General features: G+C 41.4%; 1 protein-coding gene across 1 annotated transcript in view; it reads left to right on the plus strand.

The window, feature by feature from the left end:
* Nucleotides 1-25,016, plus strand: part of eIF2D (eukaryotic translation initiation factor 2D) — a 52,583-nt gene that overhangs the window by 20,220 nt on the left and 7,347 nt on the right. The window contains exons 3-8 of the mRNA XM_076208650.1: nt 2,691-2,829; nt 4,034-4,210; nt 10,832-11,081; nt 18,020-18,211; nt 18,740-19,038; nt 24,338-24,462. Coding sequence (XP_076064765.1) covers nt 2,691-2,829; nt 4,034-4,210; nt 10,832-11,081; nt 18,020-18,211; nt 18,740-19,038; nt 24,338-24,462 — 1,182 coding nt within the window. The remainder of the gene's footprint in view (nt 1-2,690; nt 2,830-4,033; nt 4,211-10,831; nt 11,082-18,019; nt 18,212-18,739; nt 19,039-24,337; nt 24,463-25,016) is intronic.

A 25,016-nucleotide genomic window follows, 5' to 3' on the forward strand; every position in this document is an offset into this window, starting at 1 on the left:
GTCCAGGTCATTTTGTAGTGATCCACAATCTTCCTTTGTACTTACTTTCTTTATTAGTTTTACATCATCTGCAAAGAAGTGTGTGCATATTTACCTAGTTGTATCTTACGGGAAGGGGAGCTACACTCATGGTGTCTAGCCTTTACCTCACAGTGTCTAGTTTTCTCTTAAATTTATGTATGGTTTTTGCACATGCTATCGTTTCGTCCAGTTTGTTCCAAGTGTCCACCACTCAGTGTGGAAAACTGTTCCTCTTCACATCTCTTCTATAACTATCTTTTTTGAGTTTCTTTCCATGTCCTCTTGTGTTTCTCTTGTCCCAATTTAACAAGTCCTTTCTATTAAGTATTTCTTTTTCAGATCTTTTCTATAACTATCCTTTTTGAGTTTCTTTTCATGTCCTCTTGTTTTTCTCTTGTCCCACTTTAATAAATCATATCTATCTTGAACTTCCATTCCTTTCATAATTCTGTAAATAGTCAGTAGATCTCCTCTTTCTCTTCTTTGTTCCAGGGTTGGTAGTTCCAGTTTGGACAATCTTTGTTCATATATCAATTTGGAGAGTGTTGGTGCCATCTTTGTCGTTGCTCTTTGTATTCTTTCTAATTTCTTTATATTTTTTTTTACTGGGTGTCCATAGTGTCACAGCATACTCCAATCTTGGTCTTATTAGTGTAACTAATATTTTCTTTACTATTTCCTCATCCAAATAGTCAAAAGCCACTTTCATTGACCTTAGTAAATTGAAGGTTTCTCTGACTATTTTGTTGATATGCTTGTCTAGTGACATGTCTTTGATGATAATTACTCCTAGGTCCCTTTCCAAGTTTACTTTTTTGACTTCTCCTTCACCAATTTTGCATTTCCATGATATGTATTTACCGAGTTTACCTAATTGTATTTTGTGGTAGGAGAGCTATGCTCGTAGTAACCTGCAATTGTATCTTTCCGCAACCAGTTCTTTCTTAAAATCATGTATAGTTTTAGTGCTCACTGTTACCTCTTTCAGTTTGTTCCATGTATCTATTACTCTATATGGAAAGTTTTTTTTTTTCTTCAGATCTTTATATAAGGCGTCAGACAACAATGAAAATTACGATGTTATTTACCTTGACTTTAGCAAAGCGTTCGACAAAGTGCCACACCAGAGACTACTAAATAAAATCAAAGCCCATGGCATAGGAGGAAAAGTGTTAGAATGGATTAGAGCTTGGATTAGTAACAGAAAACAGCGGGTCACCATAAATGGAATAAAATCTAGGTGGGGCAATGTTACTAGCGGTGTCCCCCAGGGCTCGGTTTTGGGTCCCTTATTGTTCATTATGTATATAAACGACTTAGACGATGGGTTAAATAGTGATGTTAGTAAGTTTGCGGACGACACTAAAATAGGACGCCTAATTAGGTCAGGAGAAGACGCCCAGATTCTGCAGGATGATCTTGATAAACTGTTAACATGGTCGGTGAAATGGCAAATGAACTTCAATATCTCTAAGTGTAGCGTGTTAAACGTAGGGCTACACAACCCCGAAAATAGATACAACTTAGATGACACGTTTTTAGAAAAATCTGAGTGCGAGAGGGACTTGGGAGTTCTGGTGAGTCCGGACCTTAAAACCAGGAAGCAGTGCATTAGCGCCAGAAATAAAGCAAACAGGGCATTAGGCTTCATTGCTAGGACGGTAACAAATAGAAGTGCAGAGGTAATTATTAAACTCTATCTAGCAATAGTTAGACCCATCCTGGACTATGCGGTACAGTTTTGGTCTCCGTCCTACAAAATGGACATAAATTCACTAGAATCAGTACAGAGAAGAATGACCAAAATGATACAAGGACTCGGAAATTTGCCTTACGAAGAGAGGCTTAGACACCTAAACTTACACTCTCTGGAAAGACGCAGAGTGCGGGGTGATCTAATAGAAGTGTTCAAGTGGATCAAAGGCTATAACAAGGGTGATGCAAACAAGGTCATCATAATAAAACAACAGGGCAGGACTCGCAGTAATGGGTATAAACTGGACAAATTTAGATTTAAGAAGGTAATAGGCAAGAATTGGTTTACAAATAGGGTGGTCGATGAATGGAATAAACTTAGTAACCACGTAGTAAGCGCTGAAACTATCAGTTGTTTTAAAAAACGATTAGACAACTTTATGGATGGGGACGACAGGTGGTGATGGATACGGAGCTGCCTAGTGTAGGCCTTATGGTCTTTTGCAGTCTCCTTTATTTCTTATGTTCTTATGTTCTTATGTAACTGTGTGTGTGTGTTTTGTATATTTAAATGATGAAAATGATATTGAAATATATATAAGTAATGATTTTTTTAGTATATAGATTTTTTCATATATAGATTGATGATATGAATTAGATTTTTGTAATTTTATCTGCTTTTGTTGCTTGTTTTTAACACTGATCCTTTGAATGCATTAGGGATTTCTCTCATCTGAAAAAAATAAATGGCAGTAATTAGAATAAATATATAAGTTCATCTGAACTCTCATAGTTAATTGAGATATCTATATCATCTATATTGAATATTGAGTGCATGAAGAATTTCTTTTACCTGAATGAAATTGCATAGTGATAGAATAAATATACAAGTCCATATGCTTACTCAAAGGATTAAAGATGGATGAAATGGATCGGGACATTGACCAAGAAACTTTTTAACTAAATATTTACAGAAAGAAAATTCGGGCTGAAGTGGCCCTCAGCTTTCCAAATGTCCAAGAAGAAGATCTTCAACAGATGGTGCCAGGGAAAGGGGAAATGACTCTAGTGCGTTTGTATTCTACTAAAGGGGAGTCATTTAATGTCTATCAAGTAAGTTTACTTCATGTTACACTAATTTGATAGATCATTCAATCTAGGGACCATTGACATGTGGTAGCCCTGGAAGATAGATAGGAGAGCTGCCCATTTTCAAAACATGTCAACCCACTCACCTCCATTTGTGGCTCTGACACTCAGTCTCCAGACTTTGCCCAAGGTCACATTCTGTCAACTTCAGCCATATTTCGTACACTTTTTTTACACACGGAGAGTTGACCTTTAGCGAGTATCCCCTCCACCACCACTTTCACCCAGTGATACAGAAACAGGCCCATACTAATACAGTACTGACATCAATCCAAAGTTTCTATCTAGAGAAATCTGTGGGATGGGCCAAGGACTATTGCCAGCCACTTTGAGGCTGCAGGTTTTCCTCTTGGTAAAATTTGTGGCAACAGTTAATCAATCAGTCCATTGCCCCTGGTGTCTTGCAGAAGAACTGCGACTCCCAGGAAACTGGCAACAGCCTCTGGTGAGGACCATGAATCACTTAGGGAATAGATATTGTGTCATTGTGTGGATATTGTTAGTGTGGGACAAACCTGGAAGAATACATAATCTAAATCTAAGTATGATAATTGGGTAATAAGGAGATATAGCCTAAGTTGGAACCATACCTGAATTTAAAGCTAGTTATGATAATTGGAGAGTAAGAGATAGGAGACCATGAGTGTTGCTTTCTTCCTATTTATTACAGTTCGGTAAATTCCGTTTTTTACTTTACCCCTCTCCCTACGTAAGGACACTTCAGGTTTATTCTGTTGTAATCAACAAGTCAGTTATTGCCTTCAGTTTCACCATGTGGAAAACCTACTACCCCATAGTGGTTGGCAATGGTCCTCTGGCCCTCTCTCAGATCTCTCTGAGAAGGAACTTTGTATTGGTACTGTATTAGTGCAGAACTGTTTCTATGTCACTAGCTGAAAGTGGTATGGGAAGTGGATCAGTCACCAGTTGTTAGTTCCCCATGTGTGAAAAAGTTTATAGAAAGAGATCTTAGGCCCAGTCTGAAGGCAGAGTGTCAAGCCCTCAAGACTGCACCTCCTGATGGAAGTGAGGGGGATGAGAGGTTTTGAAAATGGTCAGCACTGGTGTCCATTTTTGAGACCACCACATGCAGGTACCCATTATTAGTCTCTTTTATTATTATATTCACTTTGTACTGAAATTAATACAATTGTATTTTTTTCTTCAGGTGCAAAAGGATCCATTTTTCTTCAAGTTTGAGAAGGAGAAAGACCTTTTCCCCACTGTATATATGCTCTGGAAGTTCCCTAACCTGTTACACACTTTCACAACTCAGCCACCTGTGATAGACAAACTTGCAAAAGGAGCTGACCTTATGTTGCCAGGCATAGTTCTCAAAGGAGAGGTGAGATCTTCAAGAATATTTGATAACATATAAGAAACATTAATATTCAGCGAATAAATTCATTTGAATCAGTCAATCTGTTACTTCAGGTCTGTCTTACAGGAATCCCATGACTCCAAGGTAATCAGCAACAGCCTCAGGAGTGACCCATAAGTCATTGTAGGAAGAAATATGTTATTTTCTGGGTAAATCTATTTCAGGCCAGTACAAGATGAGGTGTTTGGCATCCTTGGTGATGGTTGCATCTGCGGCAGCTTAGCTTTGTTGTCAGGCTTAGTCTGTTTCTGCATCATTTCAGCGGTGGAGGCTGACCTGAACACAATTTCTCTTGTGTAACCCATATTCTTCTCAGGAGGTACCCTTCTGTAAGGCTGATACCTGGAAGGAGTTGCAGTAATAGGGAGTACAGTAGTTAGTCCTAAAGTGTTTGTCCCAGTATCTGGATGTGTCCTGATTGCTGGGAACCATTCAGTGGAGGTACATTTGAGTGAAGTTCTCAAGAAATGTTTGTAAATGGTGATTAGAATTTCTTTCTGGTGACTAGAAATTGTAGTTGCTACTAATCATAGTATATTTTGTTTTTTCTTGATTTTCACTGCCAGTTTTTGATGTATAGGTTGAAGGACATCTGAAGTGAAGCCCAGGATTTTAGGATTGTTTTGATATGGAAGGATGTGGCCATTCAATTTACTGTTGGATGTTTCTTTGATTCTATCCACATGTACAGAATACACCACAAGTAAGGAAAACAAAACTTAGCACAAAGTATTCACAACACTGATACACAACAATATAACCTTCACCAACAAAAAATAAAAGGACGGGGAGTGGGACTAGGGATCCTTCTCCTTGTAGCCCCACAGGGGACATTCCTAAACGAAAAAGTAAAGGCATAAGAGGGTCTGGGAGTTTTCGGAACAGCACCCTAAAGTTTGGGTCTTTTAATGTGCGTGGATGTGGTACAGATGAGAGTAAAAGGGAAGAGATAGGTAGTATGTTTGTGAGAAGAAAGATGGATGTGTTGGCTTTGAGTGAAACTAAGTTGAAAGGGAAGGGTGAGTGTAAGTTTGGGAGTGTAAGTGGGAGGTTATCAGGAGTGAAGAGAGGGCGAGGGAGGGAAGGGGTGGCTATTCTAGTAAGTGAAGAGATAGGTAAACGTGTAGTGGAGTGGAAGGAGGTTTCCTCAAGGATAATGTGGATGAAGGTGAAACTGGGAAAGAAGATGTGGGTCTTTGTAAGTGCATATGGGCCTGGCAGTGAGAAGAGTGTAGAAGAAAGGGAGGCCTTTTGGATAGATTTAAATGAGTGCATAGAGGATTTAGGGAGAAATGTCAATGTAACAGTACTGGGAGACCTGAATGCTAGGGTAGGAAATGGTCCAATTGATGGAGTGGTTGGGAAATGTGGAGTTCCAGGAAAGAATCGTAGTGGAGAGTTGATGGTGGAAATGTGTCTAGAAAGAGAGTTGATGATAGCAAATACAGTGTTTCGGAAGAAAGTCAAGCATAAGTACACATGGAAGAGGGTGGTGGAGGGAAGGGTGGTAGATAGGAAGAGTTAAGGATGGGCATGTGCTAAGGGGAGAGGGTGAGGGAATATCAGATCATTTTTTGGTGGAAGGTAAGTTGAGAGTAGAGGATAGATGGAGAAAGAGGAAAGGGACAAAAGGTAGGGAGGTGCTTAGAGTGAACTCTTTAAATGAAAAGGAGAAGGAGTACAAGAAGAAGCTGGAGGAGGAGTGGGAGGGAGTGAAGGATAGAGTGGAACTAGGTGTGGAGGAGGAATGGGGATGGTTCAAGGAGGGAGTCACAAAGTGTGCAAGGATGGTGTGTGGAACAAGAAGGACAGGAGGAAATAGAAGGAAGGGTAGTGAATGGTGGGATGAAGAAACAAAGAAGGTTGTAGAAGAGAAGAAGCAAGCTTTCACAGATTGGTTACAAAATAGGATGAGGGAGTCATATGAGAGGTACAAAGAAAAAAAAAGAGAAGTTAAGCAAAAGGTAAAGGAGGCAAAGAGGAGAGCAGATGTGAAGTGGGGTAAGAGTATGACAGAAAATTTTGAAAGTAATAAAAAGATGTTTTGGAAAGAAATTAAGAGAGGAAGAGGAGGCAAATCAAGTAAAGAAGAAAAGGTAAAAGGTGCAGATGGAGAGATGATAATGGAAGAGAAGGCAGTAAGGGGAAGATGGGCAGAATATTTTAGGGAGTTGCTAAATGTGAAGGAGGATAGGGAGGGAAAGATAGTTGCAGTGGGAAATGCTCAGAAAATGACCGTGATGAGTGAGGAAAATGGAGGAGAAATAAGAAAGGATGAAGTGAAGGCAGTTGTTAAGATGATGAAAGCAGGTAAGGCACTTGGTCTTGATGGATGCCATGTAGAATGTCTAAAGAAAGGAGGTACAGTGATGGTGGACTGGCTGGTGAGGTTATTTAATGTTTGCTGGAGAGAGGGTAGAGTGCTGGAGGACTGGAGGAGTGCCTGTATAGTTCCACTTTACAAGGGAAAAGGAGCCAAGTGTGAATGTAGTAGTTTCAGAGGGATTAGCTTGTTAAGTGTAGTTGAGAAGGCTTATGGGAGGATCTTGATTGAGAGGATTAGGAGAGGAACAGAGGGAGTAATTGGTGAGGAACAGTGTGGATTTAGGACCGGTAGAGGTTGTGTAGATCAGATCTTTGTGGTAAGACAAATATGTGAGAAAGCTATAGGAAAGGGGAAGGATGTTTTTTTGGCTTTTATGGATCTGGAAAAGGCTTACGATAGGGTAGACAGAAAGGCGCTGTGGGAGGTTATGCAGATATATGGGATAGGAGGAAAGCTTCTAGGAGCTGTCAAGAGTTTTTATGAGAGTAGTAGAGCTTGTGTCAGGATTAGAAATGGAGAGAGTGAGAGGTTTGAGGTAAAGGTGGGACTTCGTCAAGGATGCGTTATGTCGCCCTGGCTGTTCAACTTATACATGGATGGGGTGGTGCGAGAGGTAAATGCAAGGGTAGTGGGTCAGGGATTGGAGATGGTTAAAGAAAATGGAGAAAAGTGGGAGATGAGCCAGCTGTTGTTTGCTGACGACACTGCGCTTGTGGCAGGATCAGAGGAGGGACTGAGGAAGTTGGTGACAGTTTGGGAGAGTATGTGATAGAAGAAAGCTAAAGATAAATGTGGGTAAAAGTAAGGTGATGAGATGTACAAGGGGTGAAAGGGGCAGTAGACTGGAAGTGAGCATTAAGGGAGAGCGACTGGAGGAAGTGGATAGTTTTAGATACTTGGGTGCAAATGTGGCAGGAAAAGGTGGAGTGAAGGTGGAGGTAGAATGTAGATTGAGAGAAGCGAGTAGATGCCTTGGTGGATTGAAGAGTGTAATGAGGAATAGACATTTGGGAATTGATGCAAAGAGGAGACTGTATGAAGGAGTGATTGTGCCAACAGCACTGTATGGGGCAGAAACATGGAACATAAGAGAGGAAGAGAGAAGGAGTTTGAATGTGTTTGAGATGAGATATCTCAGAAGTATGATGGGGGTTACTAGGCTAGATAGAGTGAGAAATGAGGAGATGAGGAGAAGAATGGGGGTGGAAAAGGAGTTGGGAGATAGGGTTGATGAAAGAGTATTGGGATGGTTTGGACACATGGAAAGAATGAGTGAAGAAAGACTAGTAAAAGAGGTATGGAAGGCAGATGTGGAGGGAGTGAACATGAGGGGACGTCCTAGGATGAGGTGGATGGATGGGGTGAAGGGGGCTTTGGGGAAGAGGGGAATGTCTGTTGAGGAAGGACGGGAGAGGACAGAAGACGGGTGAATGGAGAATGGTTGTATATGGATGATGTTGTGATGCATGAGGTGGAATGGGCGGGGGGGATGGGGGGTGAGGTAGTATGTGTGAGCAAAATTTGACGCAGCCCGAAGGGATTTCTCCCCGTCTTCTCCTTTTATGCATGGGGGGGGGGGGGTCGCCGATTTAATGAAGCGGCCTTGCTGTGGATGTGCTGTGTCTTGTGACACTGTTTCTGACCCAGGGCAGTGGACAAGGTGCAGGGATGACCCATCATCCAGGAGGTGCTAAGATAAGAGGGAGGGTTGAGGGGTGTGGAGTGTATTCAGGGATGGAATGGTGGGGAAAAAGCCTTGGTTTATGTATGTATGTAACAATAAATATATTAAATAGCCATTGACAGACTCCTCAACAGAAATAATCACAATTCAAATACACTTAATCCCTAGAATACAATGATGCCTACGTAGGTGTCATGAAGCACGAGTGATTATGTGAGGATGCTGGTGTTGGCATCCTGATTATGTTTATTTTGTAGTTATAGCTGAGTGACCCTCTTATTCAGTGAACAGGCTTGACCACGTTTTCTATGGTTATAAACATTCTAGGTGAAAGAGAATGAGTATAACAGCTGTAACTATATTTTATAATGTGGATATTGTGATGCATCATCGTACATCAGGGAGCTAAGGTGCATGCGAGTATCTGACTTGTATTGAAAATGTTAAAGAAAACAATGTACAGTATCACAAATATCTACATTTGACCCACCACTTCAACCCCTCGAAACAACATATCCCAACTCCAACGACTCACTGTGCTAACAAACATGAATGCACACTACCCACAAACATACACAAATGCCAGACTAAAGAGGAAGCAGAGCTCTAGAATAACTACCAAACGTGAATGTATAAACTTCAGCAAAGACCCGACCAGACAGTCTTCCCATTACAACCAGCTAGCAACATCACCAGACATAACAGTGTGCTTACCCTCCCTGCAACTGCAAGTACTGTGGAAAACTATCCATGATCTTCCCTCAGACCACTTTTCTGTATAGATCACCAAGGAAAATTAAAGGAAAAGTAAAGCATCCATAGAAAGTAATACAAGTGACAAGAGGCAAATTGGCAAGATTACACAGAAGAAATAGAAAAGAACTTGGAATCCTTTATCATAACCCAATTTTTCTACATAGACGAAGCAGTAAAAGGTCAATCAGTCAAGCTGTTGCTCCCTTGTCTCTCTTGCAGAAGACCCGCAGCCTCCAGGAAACCAGCAACAACCCCTGGTCAGGACCATAAATCACATAGGGAAGAAATATTGTGTTGTCTGGGCATTGTTAGTGTGGGGCATTTATAGTATGAGGTATTCTGTCTTCTATATGGTAGTTGTATATGGGGCAGTTTGAATCTGTGGCTAGGCATATTATGTGTTGGTACTTCTTTATCAGGTGTGGGAGGGTTTTCTCGGTGAGGGTTATGTCTGGGTTGTTGGAGTATTGAGTGTGGTGGTCCATCTTGAAGGGCTTATTTAGTTATCTGGGTATGTATGTGTTTCTCTCTAGATTTTTTGTGTGGTATAGATGGTTTTTATAGTTTGAGTGTATACTACTGGTGTTGTTTCCTTGTTGCATTCTTTTGGTGGTGCTTGTGAAAGGGTGTGTGGGGTTTTGGATTTTAGTGAAGAATTGTTCCTGTCATTTTCATGCGGTGTTCTATTGGGAGGATTTTGGCTTTTGTATATAGGCTTCCAATAGGGGTGGTTTTGGTGCATTCTGTTATTGCTCTCAGTGCTTCATTCTGTAGTTGTTGTAAATTGTTTGTGTTCAACTTGGTTTCTGTATACAGATGTGTTATTAGGGTTTTTTTGTGTATTCTGTTATTATTCTTGGTGCTTTGTTTTGTGTAGTTTGTAGGGTGTCATTGTTTGTTTTTTTAGTTGCTGGGAATGATGATGTGGTAGTGTAGTTTGAGTGTGGTTCTTGAGAACTGTTTATAGACTGTGATTTAGGTTTCCTTGTGCTGACCAAAGCTCCTATTTGCTAGTGATCATAGTATGTTATTTTTTATATATTTCCAACCAGAACCCTAAGATTTTATGCCTTAGTTTTTTGGCTACCTCCCCTGTAAGGGAGAAAAAGCCTTTGGTATATGTATGTGTATATATATTTTTATTTACTTATTTATGCATGGGGGGACGGAGAGGGGGGGGTCGCCGATTTAATGAAGCGGCCTTGCTGTGGATGTGCTGTGTCTTGCGACACTGCTTCTGACCCAGGGCAGTGGACAGGGTGCAGGGATGACCCGTAATCCGGGAGGTGCTAAGATAAGAGGGAGGGTGGAGGGGTGTGGAGTGTATTCAGGGATGGAATGGGTGGGAATGATTTTATGCCTTTCCTTTTTGGCTACCTCCCTTGTAAGGGGGAAAAAGCCTTGGTATATGTATGTATGTATTTTTCTGTCAGGTCTTTGATGTGTTGGTTGAAGATCATGAGAGTATCAAAAATTAAAATCTTGACAACAATTACTATAATTTTTAATGCTGTGCAACTGGGTTGAAATAGGCAAATTTTGATGTTTTTAACCCTGTCTCACGAAATACATCTGATGTTTTTCTGAAGTACACTGATAGCTTAATCCTTCATAATGGGCATACTAACAAGCTGGAAAACCTAGCAAGCAAACATGGATATGTGTATGGACACTGAAGTGCCTGTAGTGTATGATTTATATATGAATTGAATATATAAATTTTGGAAAGAGACATACTTTAGCATAGGATTGAAGAAGTAATTTGTATTTAATTTGAAGTAAATCATTGTGCATCAGTTCTCGGTTTTCTTCCTGACAGATGACTCCAAATTCATATGGCAAGTTTGACAAGAACACTCCTGTGGCTGTGAATACAACTACCAACCAAGCTCCCATGGCTGTTGGACTCACTTATCACAGCTCCTTTGACATGTTCATGTCAGGAAAATATGGTAAAGGAGTCTCTGTCTTGCATGTGTTTGGTGACCATCTGTGGGAGATGGGGAGCAAGGCTTTACCACCACAACTAGGACAACCAGAGGTTATGGTTGGGATGGAGGACAAACAAGGTACGAGGATGAAATGTGAATAGTTACATGCATACATGTGTTCAAAGTATTGTAAGCAAAAGCATCTGTCTTTCTGTCTATATACTAATAGGCTTCTTCCCTCTTACAAGGGAGGTAGCCAGCCAAGGCATGAATCCATCCAACTCCTACCCATTAATCATACCTTTAATGTGGTGTTGACTACAGGTTATTATGCATTAGTAATTGCATAGTAGTGTAAGTTGGAACCAGTCTCAGTAAGCATCTTTCATGGTGATTACTTTCCTTTTCTTTGATGCACTGCCATCAGAAGAACTTGCCTTTTGCCTGATGGTCATAATGAAGGGCAAAAAGTTCCCAAAAAAGTAACACAAACAAAAAAATTAATACATGCATATACCAAGGACTTTTTCCCCCTTACAAGGGAGGTAGCCAAAGTCAAAGGGCATAATTCCACTCCCACCCATTTCATCCCCACCCACTCCACCCCCATTCACCATCCTTCCCTCCCTCTTTTCTCGGCCCTCTTTTCTCCGTTCCTCCTGGATCATGGGTCATCCCTGTATCTCACCCATTGCCTTGGGTCAGAAGCAATGCAGCAAGACACAGCACATTCATAGCAAGGCTGCTTTATTTAATCGGCACCCCCCCTCCATCCCCTCATGCAGAAACATTGAAGATGAGGAGAAATCCCTTTGGGCTGTGTCAAGATATTAGGAAAGCAAATGATATTAATCTCAAATGGTGCTTCCTTCCTTGGTCCATCATTGCATGATGATGTATTCCTCCACTGTGCTCACCAACTAATTCTTTGTGATATATATATACAGAGAGGACTTTGTAGTATGGCATTTAATGAACAATGCCCTTGGTTCAACTTTGCTGGTGGCAGGGCTTGAACAACCATCATGTATGTATGTATATATATATATATATATATATATATATATATATATATATATATATATATATATATATATATATATATATATACCCCATCTGGGGTATTGGCTGCATGTTATTGTGGCAAAGTAGCATGCAGTTGATACTTTAGGGTCTATATGGGGTGCCCCTACGGACCAGAGCCACACATCATTTTGTCTGTGATAGAGGAAAACTCTATTCATAGAGAAATTATGACACTTTTATACTACGACTATCCCTCCATTATGCTGTCCCTGTACCATTTCTCTGAATATTCATTTCCTTTTTTCGCCTATCCTGTGGTGGGGGAAGAGAATGCTACCACCAAATCTTTCCACTTGAGTCATAAAAGGCGACAAAAAACGGGACGGGGGATGGGATTAGGAGTCTTGCTACCTGTAGCCCCAAAAGGGGACATTCCTAGAAAAAAAAAAAAAAAAGTAAAGGCATAAGAGGGTGTGGGAGTTTTCCAACCAGTACCCTAAGGTTTGGGTCTTGTAATGTGCTCGGATGTGGTACAGATGAGAGTAAAAGTGAAGAGATAGGCAGTATGTTTGTGAGAAGAAAGATGGATGTGCTGGCTTTGAGGGAAACTAAAATGAAAGGGCAACTTTGAGTTTGGGAGTGTAGCTGGGAGGTACTCAGGAGTGAAGAGGGGATGAGGGAGAGAAGGGGTGGCTATACTAGTAAGTGAAGAGATAAGTAAGCAGGTATTGGAGTGGAAGGAGGTGTCATCAAGGTTGATGTGGATGAAGGTGAAGCTGGGAAGGGAGATGTGGGTTTTTGTAAGTGCGTATGGGCCTGGTAGTGAGAAGAGCATAGAGGAAAGGGAGACTTTTTGGGTAAATATAAATGAGTGCATAGAGGGATTAGGGAGAAATGTCAATGTAGTTGTATTGGGAGACCTTAATGCTAGGGTAGGAAATAAACCAATTGACAGAGTGATTGAGAAGTATGGAGTTCCAGGTAAAGATTGTAGTGGAGAATTGATGATGGAGATGTGTCTTGAAAGAGAGTTGATGATAGCAAATACAGTGTTTAAGAAGAAAGTCAAGCATAAGTACACATGGGAGAGGGTGGTGGATACAAGGGTGGCAGGTAGAGCGTTAATGGACTAGTGGTGACCAGGAGTATGGTAGGAAGAGTTAAAGATGTACATGTTCTAAGGGGAGAGAGTGGGGGAATATCAGATCATTTCCTGGTGGAAGGTAAATTGAGAGTGGAGAAAGAGGAAAAGGGCAGAAGGTAGGGAGGTATTTAGAGTGAACTGCTTAAATGAGAAAAAAAAGAAGAATGAGTATAAGAAGAAGCTGAAAGAGGAGTGGGAGGGAGTAAAGGATAGAGTAGAACTAGGAGTGGAGGAGGAATGGGGATGGTTCAAGGAGGGAGTCATAAGGTGTGCAGAGATGGTGTGTGGAACAAGGAGGGCAGGAGGAAATAGAAGGAAGGGTAGTGAGTGGTGGGATGAGGAAGCAAAGAAAGGTGTAGAAGAGAAGAAGCAAGCATTCATAGATTGGCTACGAATTAGGATGAGGGAATCGTATGAAAGGTACAAAGTAAAGAGAAGGGAAGAAGCAAAGAGGAGAGCAAATGAGAAATGGGTAAGAGTATGACAGAAAATTTTGAAAGTAATAAAAAGATGTTTTGGAAGGAAATTAAAAGAGAAAGAGGAGGCGAATCAAGTAGAGAAGAAAAGGTAAAAGGTGCAGATGGAGAGATGATAATGGAAGAGAAGGCAGGGAGAGGAAGGTGGGCAGAGTATTTTCAGGAGTTGCTAAATGTGAAGGAGGATAGGGAGGGAAAGGTAGTTGCAGTGGGAAGTGCTAAGAAAATGACCGTGATGAGTGAGGAAAATGGAGGAGAAATAGGGAAGGATGAAGTGAAAGCAGCTGTTAAGATGATGAGAGCAGGTAAGGCACCTGGTCTGGATGGATGCCATGCAGAATGTCTGAAGAAAGGAGGTAAAGTGATGGTGGACTGGCTGGTGAGGTTATTTAATGTTGTTTAAGAGAGGGTAGAGTGCCGGAGGACTTGAGGAGTGCCTGTATAGTTCCGCTATACAAGGGAAAGGGGGACAAGTGTGAGTGTAGTAATTTCAGAGGGATCAGCTTGTTGAGTGTAGTTGGGAAGGCTTATGGGAGGGTCTTGATTGAGAGGATTAGGAGAGGAACAGAGGAAGTAATTGGTGAGGAAGATAGGAGGGAGGGAGGAGGGTGGAGAGGAGTGGAATATATGGGAAATGAAATGGGTGGGAGTGATTTCTATGCCTTTTTCTTTTTGGCTACCCCCCGTGTAAGGGGGAAAAAGCCTTTGGTATATGTATGTATGCCCCATGTAGTGTTGTCAGCACAATCACTCCTTCATACAATCTCCTCTTAGCATCCATTCCTAAATGTCTATTTCTCATTACAATTTTCAATCTCCGAAGGCTTCTCTCAATCTCCATTCCACCTCCACTCCTTCCTTTCCTGTCACATGCACCCCCAAGTATCTACAGCAATCCACTTCCTCCAGCCTCTCTCCTTTAATCAGCAAAGGGGAATGTACAAGGACAAGCACTGCCAGCATCATAACCACAAAACAGCAGAAGTCAAGACACTCATAAACCAAGGAATCCCTGTATATGAAGGGGTGATTGTGCCTATGACACTGTATGGAACAGAAACTTAGACTGTAAGGAAGGAGAAATTTAAATGTATTTACCTAGTTGTATTTTATGGGAAGATATCTGTGCTCGTAGTGACCTGTTTTAGTATCTTTCAGTATCCAGTTTGATCTTTAATTCTTGTATAGTTTTTGCACTCACTGTTTCCTCATTCAATTTGTTCTAGATATCCACCACTGTGTGGGAAGCTATTCTTTTTCAGATCTCTTCTGTAACTATCCTATTTAAATTTCTTTTCATGTCCTCTTGTTTTTTTTTTTTTTTATCCCACTTTAATAAATCATCTCTATCAAGGACTTCCATCCATTTCATAATTCTGTAGATGGTTAGTAGATTTCCTCTTTCTCTTCTTTGTTTCAGGGTTGGTAGTTCGAGTTTGGCCAATCTGTTCATATATAGATTTAGAGTGTTGATGCCATCTTTGTTGTTGTTCTTTGAATTCTTTCTAATTTCTTTATATTCTTTTTGTACTGGTTGTCCATAGTGTCACAGTGTACTCCAATCTTGGTTTTATCAATGTAACTAATATTTTCTTTACCATTTCTTCATCCAAGTAGTGTTTGGGATGAAGTATTTGAGAAGCATGGTAGGGGTTATGGGGATGGATAAAGTGAGAAATGAAGAGGTGAGGAGGAGAGTGAGTGAAAAGGGAGGTGACAAAAAGAGCTGATGAAAAAAATATTGGGATGGTATAGGCACATGGAAAGAATGAGTGAAGAAAGACTAGAAAAAATAGTGTGGTAGGCAGAGATGGATGGAATGAACTTCTTATAACACTAGACATTAATAAAAGTTTTGATGGCATCCACTGACAATCTCGCAAACAAAATATACAACATAGATGTGCATGATAATACCAAAAGATAGCTGGCCAATTATTTGGCAGGTAGAAATGCTTATGCTTTTACTTTATGCAGCCCACAGTGATTTCTCCCTGTCTTCTCCTTTCCTGCATGAGGGGATGGAGAGGGGAGTTGCTGAATTTATGAAGCGCCCTTGCTGTAGATGTGCTGTGTCTTGCGACACTGCTTCTGACCCAGGGCAGTGGACAGGATGCAGGGATGACCCGTCATCCAAGAGGTGCCAAGATAGGAGGGAGGGAGGAGGGTGGAGGGGAGTGGAATATATGGGAAATGAAATGGGTGGGAGTGATTTCTATGCCTTTTTCTTTTTGGCTACCCCCCGTGTAAAGGGGAAAAAGCCTTTGGTATATGTATGTGGGTATGTAGAAATGCTTAAGTGTCTCATAATGTCCAATCGTCACACAATAGAAACTTTAGGAACAGAGTACCTCAGAGCTCATCCTTTAATCTATACATGCAAAATATACCCACACTCCAGAAATACAAATCTCTTCTTACACACACAGTACAACAATTACATGCACACACCATAACGCAGAGCTGGAGAAATACCTCAGCCATACCCTGACACACTCAATACCTGGTTCACTACAAATAGACTCAAAATATCACCTACCAAATCCACAGCCGCACTTTTCAACAACTGGACAGTAGAACACAAATACATCCCATGTCTCTTTATCAACAACACCCTCATACCACACATATGCCCAAAATTCTTGGTGTAATGTACTATACATCCATGTCATTCAAACAATACATCACAAACATAAAGACAAAATGCATACCTAGACTCAACATGCTTAAATCACTTGCAGGTATATTTGGACAAAAAGAAACTACCACTACAGTATACAAATTATATACTCAGTAATGAATTATGTGAGCCCTGCATGGGCCCCTAACCTCTGTAAGATACACCACAACACTTTACAGACTATACAGAACAAAACCTTAAAGATAATTACAGGCTGTACAAATACAATGCCTGCAGACCATCTACTAGTACACGGTGAAACAAGTCCTCAAAGTCAAGGATCACTTTGACATGAGACATACAGACACTTGCTGCAGCCTCCACAAACACAGCCCACCCTCAACACTATGTGGTAGAACACCCACACTCACCAAGAAACATCAAAACAATACCCAAATACCTATATCACACACAAATACTCTCCTCTCTTCCTCCACAACCACCAGACACCTGCCTCCAGTAGCATATCCATAATCATATTACTCACTGTTCTATCAGTAAACTGAAAGACAACACATTGCTGCATGCCTGAACCCCTGATATCCATCCCTCTGAATCCTCTCTTCCATGAGAGAACAGTCCACCTGACCAGGCTACTGTGTGGCCACCATCCAGTCCTTCTAAGTTACTAGAGGAGGCTGGATACATCACAGATAACTTTCCAGGATGTAACATTTCAACCCGTACAACACAATGTGGAAGACTGCATTGTACACAATTATGCATACCAACAAAACAACATATATTTTTTAAAGGATTAGTTGGGAAACCCCATTCCAACCATGGCATTCCTCAGGGAGACAGGACTGCCTGGCCAAACAGTCTAGAGAACAACAAAAACAACAATAACATCGACTTGATGGGAAGAAGACTTGGAAGGAGATGGATGGGGTGAAGGGAGCCTTGAGTAAGAGGGGAATGTCTGTTGAGTAGGGAGGTGAGAAGGTAAAGCATAGTTGTAATTGGAGAATGATTGTGAATTGACAATAAATTGGCATGACCCAAAGGAATTTTCCCTCATCTTCTCTATTTTTGCATGAGGGGAGTAGGAGGGAAGGTTACCAAGTAAAAAAAAGCAGTGGGGCCCTACTGTGGATGTGGTGTGTCTTGCTGCATTGGTCCTGACCTGAGCAAGGGACAGAGATAACCCCTCTTCCACAAGGAGCTAAGATGAAAGGGAAACAAATGGGTAATGGTTGGCTGCCTATTTCTCTTACAATAATGGGTTTGGTATATAGATAGTAATTGATACAATCTCTTTGTCAGATACATGTTATATATTTCTGTCAACCTACATAACAAGGGCTTTTTCCCCCTTTTCAGGGAGGTAGCCAAATCAAAAGGCATATACCCACTCCCACCCATTTTATTCCTACTCACTCCACTCCCATCCACCACCCTTTCCCCCCTCTCATCTTAGCTCCTCATGGATGATGGGTCATCCCTGTACCCTTCCACTGCCTTAGGTCAGAAGTAGTGTAGTAGGACACAGCACATATATATACATAGTTACATATTTCTACATATATGCATCCGTACATACATACATACATATACCAACAGCTTTTTCCCCCTTACAAGGGATGTAGTCAAAGTCAAAGACATAAAATTTCATCCCCACATACTCTAGTCCCATTCTCCACCCTCCCTAATTTCTTGGCTCCTCCTGGATGACAGGTCATGTATTCCTATGTAACTTAAATTTCATTTTATGCATTACATGTCATAACCCCAGTTCATGTATTTGTAGATGAAGATCCAACAGAAGACTTTAGTGAAGAAGCACAAGACCAACACAGCCAGGAGGAAGTGGAAGAGGATTTAATGGCTGCAGAAATAATGGAGAGCCTCATCCTCAAGGAAGAAGAGTCAGAAGAAGAGACAAAAGTGGCCACAGATGATTCAACTCCTGCTCAAGAAGAGCCTGAAAAGGAAATCCTAGGTAAGGTTATATATGACATTTTGACTGGCAACACTGTCTGTGGGAGGAAGGCAGCTGAATAGATTAGAACATTAGTCTTCTGGGGGTGACCAGCTTGAGGGAGATGGTTTGAACTCCAGTGCTTGCATGTGACATAAGGAAGGGGATGTGGTAATAATGTATTCATAGTGCTCATCTAAATCTGTTTACCCTTTAGAAAAATGGGACCATCACAACCAGCAGTGGAAATCACTATATTTTTAGGACTACATTTGTAAAGATTAACCCTAAAGTTAGGTTTTGTGAAATAGTATGATCATTTTGTCAGTTGTAATTGGAATCAAAAGACAGTTATTTGTATTTGAATAATTTCAACATTGTGTGGATATAACAGAACTAAACACTCAATATAGCAGGAAGTCATGCCATATCATGACACAGAAGAAATTATACAAATACCCATTCATTGTGAAATGCATATAAGGTTATTTATGATGGTTATAATTTTGATTGATGAGTTATGGATTTTTCATTTTGTGGTACCTATAGGACCAGACCAGATGGACCAGTTGCTTGTTCACTGTTTCCTGAAAGCATGGAAGACGTCAGCAAAAACTCTAGAACTGCCAGTCCTAACAAGTAATTTCTACCGCCGGCACATGGTGCCTTCTTGTCCTGATGGGGCCACTATGGATGTGAAAAAATCAAATTATAAAAAGTTGAGCAAATTTTTGAATGCCATGCAGAAGAGAGGAATCATAGAAGTGAAGGAGTTCCCTAAGGGAGTTGAGAACATCACCAGTGTTTTGAGGGAGCACAACGACATTGTAGCATTTACTTTTAATAAGGTGAGATCAGGTGACATTGAAGTTCTTTACTCCAAGCAAAACTATACAAATGCTCTTCCAGTCTTCTGACACTTTCCCTTCCTGTAGGGTCAGATTAAATGTTACTAGCTAATCCACCATAAGAGTTCTTTCATCAAATACTCTACATTATACCCATCTATCCCAGGCATCTTACCAGCTTTCATCATTTTCAATGCTTTTTGTATCGCATCTTTTTCTATAGTCCTGCCAATTTCCTAGCACCTCCCACTGCTAAGTCAATCCCTCGCTAACCTCCTCCACATTTAGCATTTTTACAGAATATTCTACCCATCTTCCCTGTACTGCCTTTATTTCATTAACCTCTACCTGACTCTCCCCTGTCAGTCTCTTCATATCCTTCCAAAACATTTTATTCTTTTCAATTATTTTCATCAAACTTTACCCCACTCATGTGCCTTCCTTTTGCCTCCTTCATTTCTGTTTTGCTTCTCCTCTTCTCTTTGTATACCTTTTCAATGCTCTACTTTTGACATGGTATCATGGAGAGGCAAATTGGAAATGAGTATTAAGGGAGAGACTTGGGTGCGAATGTGGCAGGAAAGGGAGGAGTTAAGGTGGAGGTAGAATGTAGATTGAGAGAAGTGAATAAATGCTTTGGGGGATTAAAAAGTGTAATGGGAAGTAGACATTTGGGAATGGATGCTAAGAGGAGATTGTATGAAGGAGTGACTGTGCTGACAGCATTGTATGGGGCAGAAACATGGAACATAAGAGAGGAGTTTGAATGAGTTTGACATTAGGTGTCTGAAAAGTATGATAGGGATTACTAGGCTTGATAGAGTGAGAAATGAGGTGATGAGGAGAGTGAGGGTGGAAAGGGAGTTGGGAAATAGGGTGGATGAAAGAATATTGGGATGGTTTGGACATATAGAAAGAATGAGTGAAGAAAGATTAGTAAAAGAGGTGTGGAAGGCAGAGGTGGAGGGAGTAAACAGAAGAGGGCTACCAAGGATAAGATGGATGGACGGAGTAAGAGGGGCATTGGGAAAGAGAGGAATTTCTGTTGAAAAAGGAAGGGAGAAGACAAGATAGGCAAGTGAAGAATGGTTGTGTATGCATGATGCTGTGTTACATGGAAAGGAGTGGGTGGGCGATGTGGGTTAAGGGGAGTACATGTGGATGATATTTTGGTGTAGCCCAAAGGAATTTATCAACATCTTTGCTTTTTCTGCATGAGGGGATGGAGAGGGGGGGTCACCAATTAGATAAAGTGGTCTTGCTGTGGATGTGCTATGTCTTGCTACATTGCTTCTGACCCAGGGCAGTGGGTGATGTGCAGGGATGACCCATCATCCAGGAGGAGCCAAGGAAAGAGGGAGGGAGGGGTGGTGAATGGGAGTGGAGTATGTAGGGATGAAATGGGTAGGAATGGATTTATGCCTTTGAGTTTGGCTACCTCCTTTGTTAGGGGGAAAAAGCAGTTGGTATATGTATGTACCAATCCTCCCATGCAGTGCTACCCTCCTGCATATACTGCTGTAATGCCAGACTTACACAACTGTTCAGGCACTGGGCAAGAGACAGGGATGACCCTTCATCCACAAGGAGCTAAGATGAGAGGGGAACAGTAGTTGGTAGATGGGAGTGGAATAGGTGGGAATGGGCATGCACCTTGGCTGGCTACCTCCCTTATAAGGGGGAAAAGGACCTTAGTATACATACATATACCAAAGGCTTTTTCCTCCTTACAAGGGAGGTAGCTAAAAAACATACATACATATACCAAAGGCTTTTTCCCCCTTATGTAGGGGGTAGCCAAAAAGAAAAAGGCATAGAAATCACTCCCACCCATTTCATTTCCCATATATTCCACTCCCCTCCACCCTCCTCCTTCCCTCCTATCCTGGCACCTCTTGGATGATGGGTCATCCCTGCATCCTGTCCACTGCCCTGGGTCAGAAGCAGTGTCGCAAGACACAGCACATCCACAGCAAGGCCGCTTCATAAATTTGGCGACCCCCCCTCTCCGTCCCCTCATGCAGAAAAGGAGAAGACGGGGAGAAATCCCTTTGGGCTGCGTCAAATTTTTTCCATACACACTTCCTCACCCCCCACCCACTCCCCCTCATGCATCACAGCCTCATCTGTACACAACCCTTCTCCATTCACCCCTATCTTCTGTCCTCTCCCACCCTTCCTCCACAGACATTCCTCTCTTTTGTAAAGCCCCTTTCACCCCATCCATCCATCTCATCCTAGGACGCCCCCTCATATTCACTCCTTCCACTTCCGCCTTCCACACTTCTTTTACTAATCTTTCTTCACTCATTCTTTCCATGTGTCTAAAAATCAAAGGCATAAAAACCACACCCACCCATTCCCTCCCCACATACTCCACTCCCATCCACCCCCTTCCCTATTATCTTAGCTCATAGATGATGGGTCATCCCTGCATCTTGCCCACTGCCCTGGGTCAGAAGCAGTGTCTCAAGACATAGCACATCCACAACAAGGCTGCTTTATTAAATAGGTGTCCACCCCCCACCCAAAAAAAAAACAAACAAAAAAAAACACTTCTCCTCATGCAGAAAAAGAAATGATGGAGAAACCCCTTGGCCTGCATCAATTTATTTTTCACACGGACTCCCTAACCCCCCATCCCCCACCCACTCCCCCTCATGCATAACAGCATCATCCATACATAACCATTCTCCATTCACCCCTATCTTCTGTCTTCTCCCATCCTTCCTTAATAGACATTCCCCTCTTTCCCAATGTCTCTTTTACCCCATCCATCCATCTCATCCTTGGTTGCCCCCTCATGTTCACTCCTTCCACCTCTGCCTTCCATACCTCTTTTAGTCTTTCTTCACTCATTCTTTCCATGTATCCAAACCATCCCAATACTGTTTCATCAACCCTATCTCCCAACTTCCTTTTCACCCCCGTTCTCCTCCTCACCTCCTCGTTTCTCACTCTACCCAGCACTTCTAAGTTACCAGAAGAGGCTAGATGACCGCATTGTGAACAGCTGCCCAGGATGTAACACTTCACCCCATACCATACAACATATATTGGAAGACTGCATTATACACAATCATGCACCCAAACAACACAACATACACTCTATAAAGGATTTGTGGGAAAACCCAGTTTCGGCTGTGGCATTCCTTGGGGAGACGGGACTGCTCGGACAGACAGTCTAGGGAACGACAACAACAACAACAACCCCTATCATACTTCTCAGACATCTCATCTCAAACACATTTAAACTCCTGTCTTCCTCTCTTATATTCCATGTTTCTGCCCCTTACAGTGCTGTCTGCCCAATCACTCCTTCATATGATCACCTCTTAGCATCCATTCCCAAATGTCTATTTCTCGTTACATTTTTTAATCCCCCAAGGCCTCTCTCAATCTACATTCTACTTCCACCACTCCTCCCTTTCCCTCCACATTCACACCCAAGTATCTAAAACTATTCACCTCCTCCAGTCGGAGAGACCAGAGGAGGTGAATAGTTTTAGATACTTAATACTCACTTCCAGTCTGCTGGAATATAGATATATGCATACAATTCTTTCACAGCAGAACTCAATAGCTGTAGCTGATTTACTCCAACAGGTTCATCAGATAGCAATCCCATATATCTTTCACTCAGATTATACCATATATACCAGAGGGTTTTGTCTTCCTAAAACCCGTCACAGCTACGTAACATAAGTGAGTTCATTTGAGTAGAAACAACTTAGGTTACAATCTTTTATTTTTTGAATCTCCAAATGTCAGATCACCTTTGCATCACATACTGAGAACCTGAATGATGAACTATGAGAAGTTAAACCTATACAAACATTAGACACATTGTTGAATTGTCCTTAGGGAAGTCTAGAGTACTGTAAGCAAAGTCATCTTCCAGCTTTTCAAATTCACTATATTTGAAAAGAATCTTGAATGTGTGACCAGGGTTTTATAAGATGGATAGCTGAGTCATTACATTTTTTTTTATCCTTTTCCACATTTATTTTATATTAGTTGTTTATCTGTGTTATATATATGTGTATGTCAGGGATATGTCATGTAACCATAGCTGTTCAATGTGTCCATGGATGGGGTGGTGTGGGAGGTGATGGGAAGGGGACTGGAGATGATTAAAGAAAATGGAGAAAAGTGGGAGGTGAGCCAGTTTTTGTTTGCTGACAAGACTGCACTTGTGGTAGGGTCAGCGGTGGGATTAAGGGAGTTAGTGACAGAGTTTGGGAAGGTATGCAATAGGAGAAAGTTGAAGGTAAATGTGAGTAAAGTAAGGTGATAAGATGTACAAGGGGAGAGGATGGCAGAGAGTTGAAAGTAAGTCTTAAAGGAGAGAGGCTGGAGGAAGTGGATAGCTTTATGGATTTGGGGTCGCATTTGGCAGGAAAGGGAGGAGTGGAGATGGAAATAAATTGTAGACTGAGAGAAGTGCCTTTGGGGATTAAAAAGTGTCATGAGAAATAGGCATTTGGGAATGGATGCAAAGAGGAGATTATATGAAAGGGTGGTTGTGTCGATGGCACTGTATGGGGTGGAGACTTGGAATTTAAGAGAAGCAGAAAGGATGAAATGTCTGAGAAATATGGGAAGGGTTCAAGGTTGGATAGAATGAGAAACAAGGAGGTGAGGAGGAAAGTGGGGGTGGAAAAGGAGATGGCAGATAAGGCTGCTGAAAGAGTATTGGGATGATTTAGACACTTGGAAAGAATGAGTCAAGAAAGACTAGTAAAAGAGGTGGAGAAGGTAAAGTTAAATGGAGTGAATTTGAGGGGATGACTGAGGATGAGATGGATAAATGGGGTGAAAGGAGTGTTGAGCAAGAGGGGAATGTATATTGAGGAAGGAAGGGAGGGCAGGAGATAGGGGTGAGTTGAGAATGGCTGTGTATAAATGATAATGTGATGCAAGGAAAGGAGGGGGTCAGGGATGGGTGGGGTAGGGAATGGTTATGTATGATATTTTGATGCAGCCCAAAGGGATTTCTCCCTATTTTCTCTTCTTTCTGAGGAGTGAGGATCGCTGATTAAGTAAAGCAACCTTGCTGTGGATGTGCTACATTGCATCTGACCCAGGGCAGTGGACAGGATACAGGGATGACCCATCATCCATTAAGAGGGAGGAAAGGGTGTGGATGGGAGTGGGCACTTGCTTTTTGACTTGTCTACCACCCTTGAAAGAGAGAAGAAGCCCTTGGTATATAGATAGATTTACTGCAGTGATATATATTAATAGAGCATTGGTGTATATATAGATAATGGTAGTATCAGGTTCATTTTTCTGACAGGCAGAGACAACTCGGAAAGTGGAGAGCACAGGTGATGGCACAAAGAGTTTTGTTCCTCCCACCCTGGAAGAAGTGCATCAAGTGTCTGGTGAGACCGTGAAGTTCTTCCTAAGGAATGGCCTTGCGTAAGTTATTGTATTCTGTTAGTGTCTCTTCTTCAATGTTTGGAATACCCTAGGAGTCAAATCCTAGTCAATTTCTTGAATAAAAAAACAAAATTGATTGGACAGTTGTTTGTGAGCTGAACATATCTCAAATATTCTGAGACTGAATATTACATGTACATTGTATATTTGTCAATAGTAATTCACCAGTGCTTCTACCTTTGGGGACAGTACCATGCTGAAATAAAGTTAAATGTAGAATTGATTAACAAAGTACTGGATATTAAGTGTACAGTAGACTAAGAATATAGTGGATGTTATACATACCAAAATCTCTTTCCCCCATATAAGGCCTTATAAGTGGGGAGTTTGGAGTTAAAGCTCACACCCATTATAGATATATTAAAACCCATTTAAAGCCCCTCCAATCTCAGATTACCTGACAATAATAACCCAGCACAGTAAATACAAAATATGAGCAAAGAACACCCAAGCCTCCTTGAATAAACTAGAACAGTGACTCAAAAATAACAGTATGGAAGTTTCATCACAGAAATTAACAATGATGTTGCTCA

This window comes from Oratosquilla oratoria, chromosome 25, assembly GCF_046742065.1.
Source record: "Oratosquilla oratoria isolate Oo_2021 chromosome 25, ASM4674206v1, whole genome shotgun sequence".
Lineage (NCBI taxonomy): Eukaryota > Metazoa > Arthropoda > Malacostraca > Stomatopoda > Squillidae > Oratosquilla > Oratosquilla oratoria.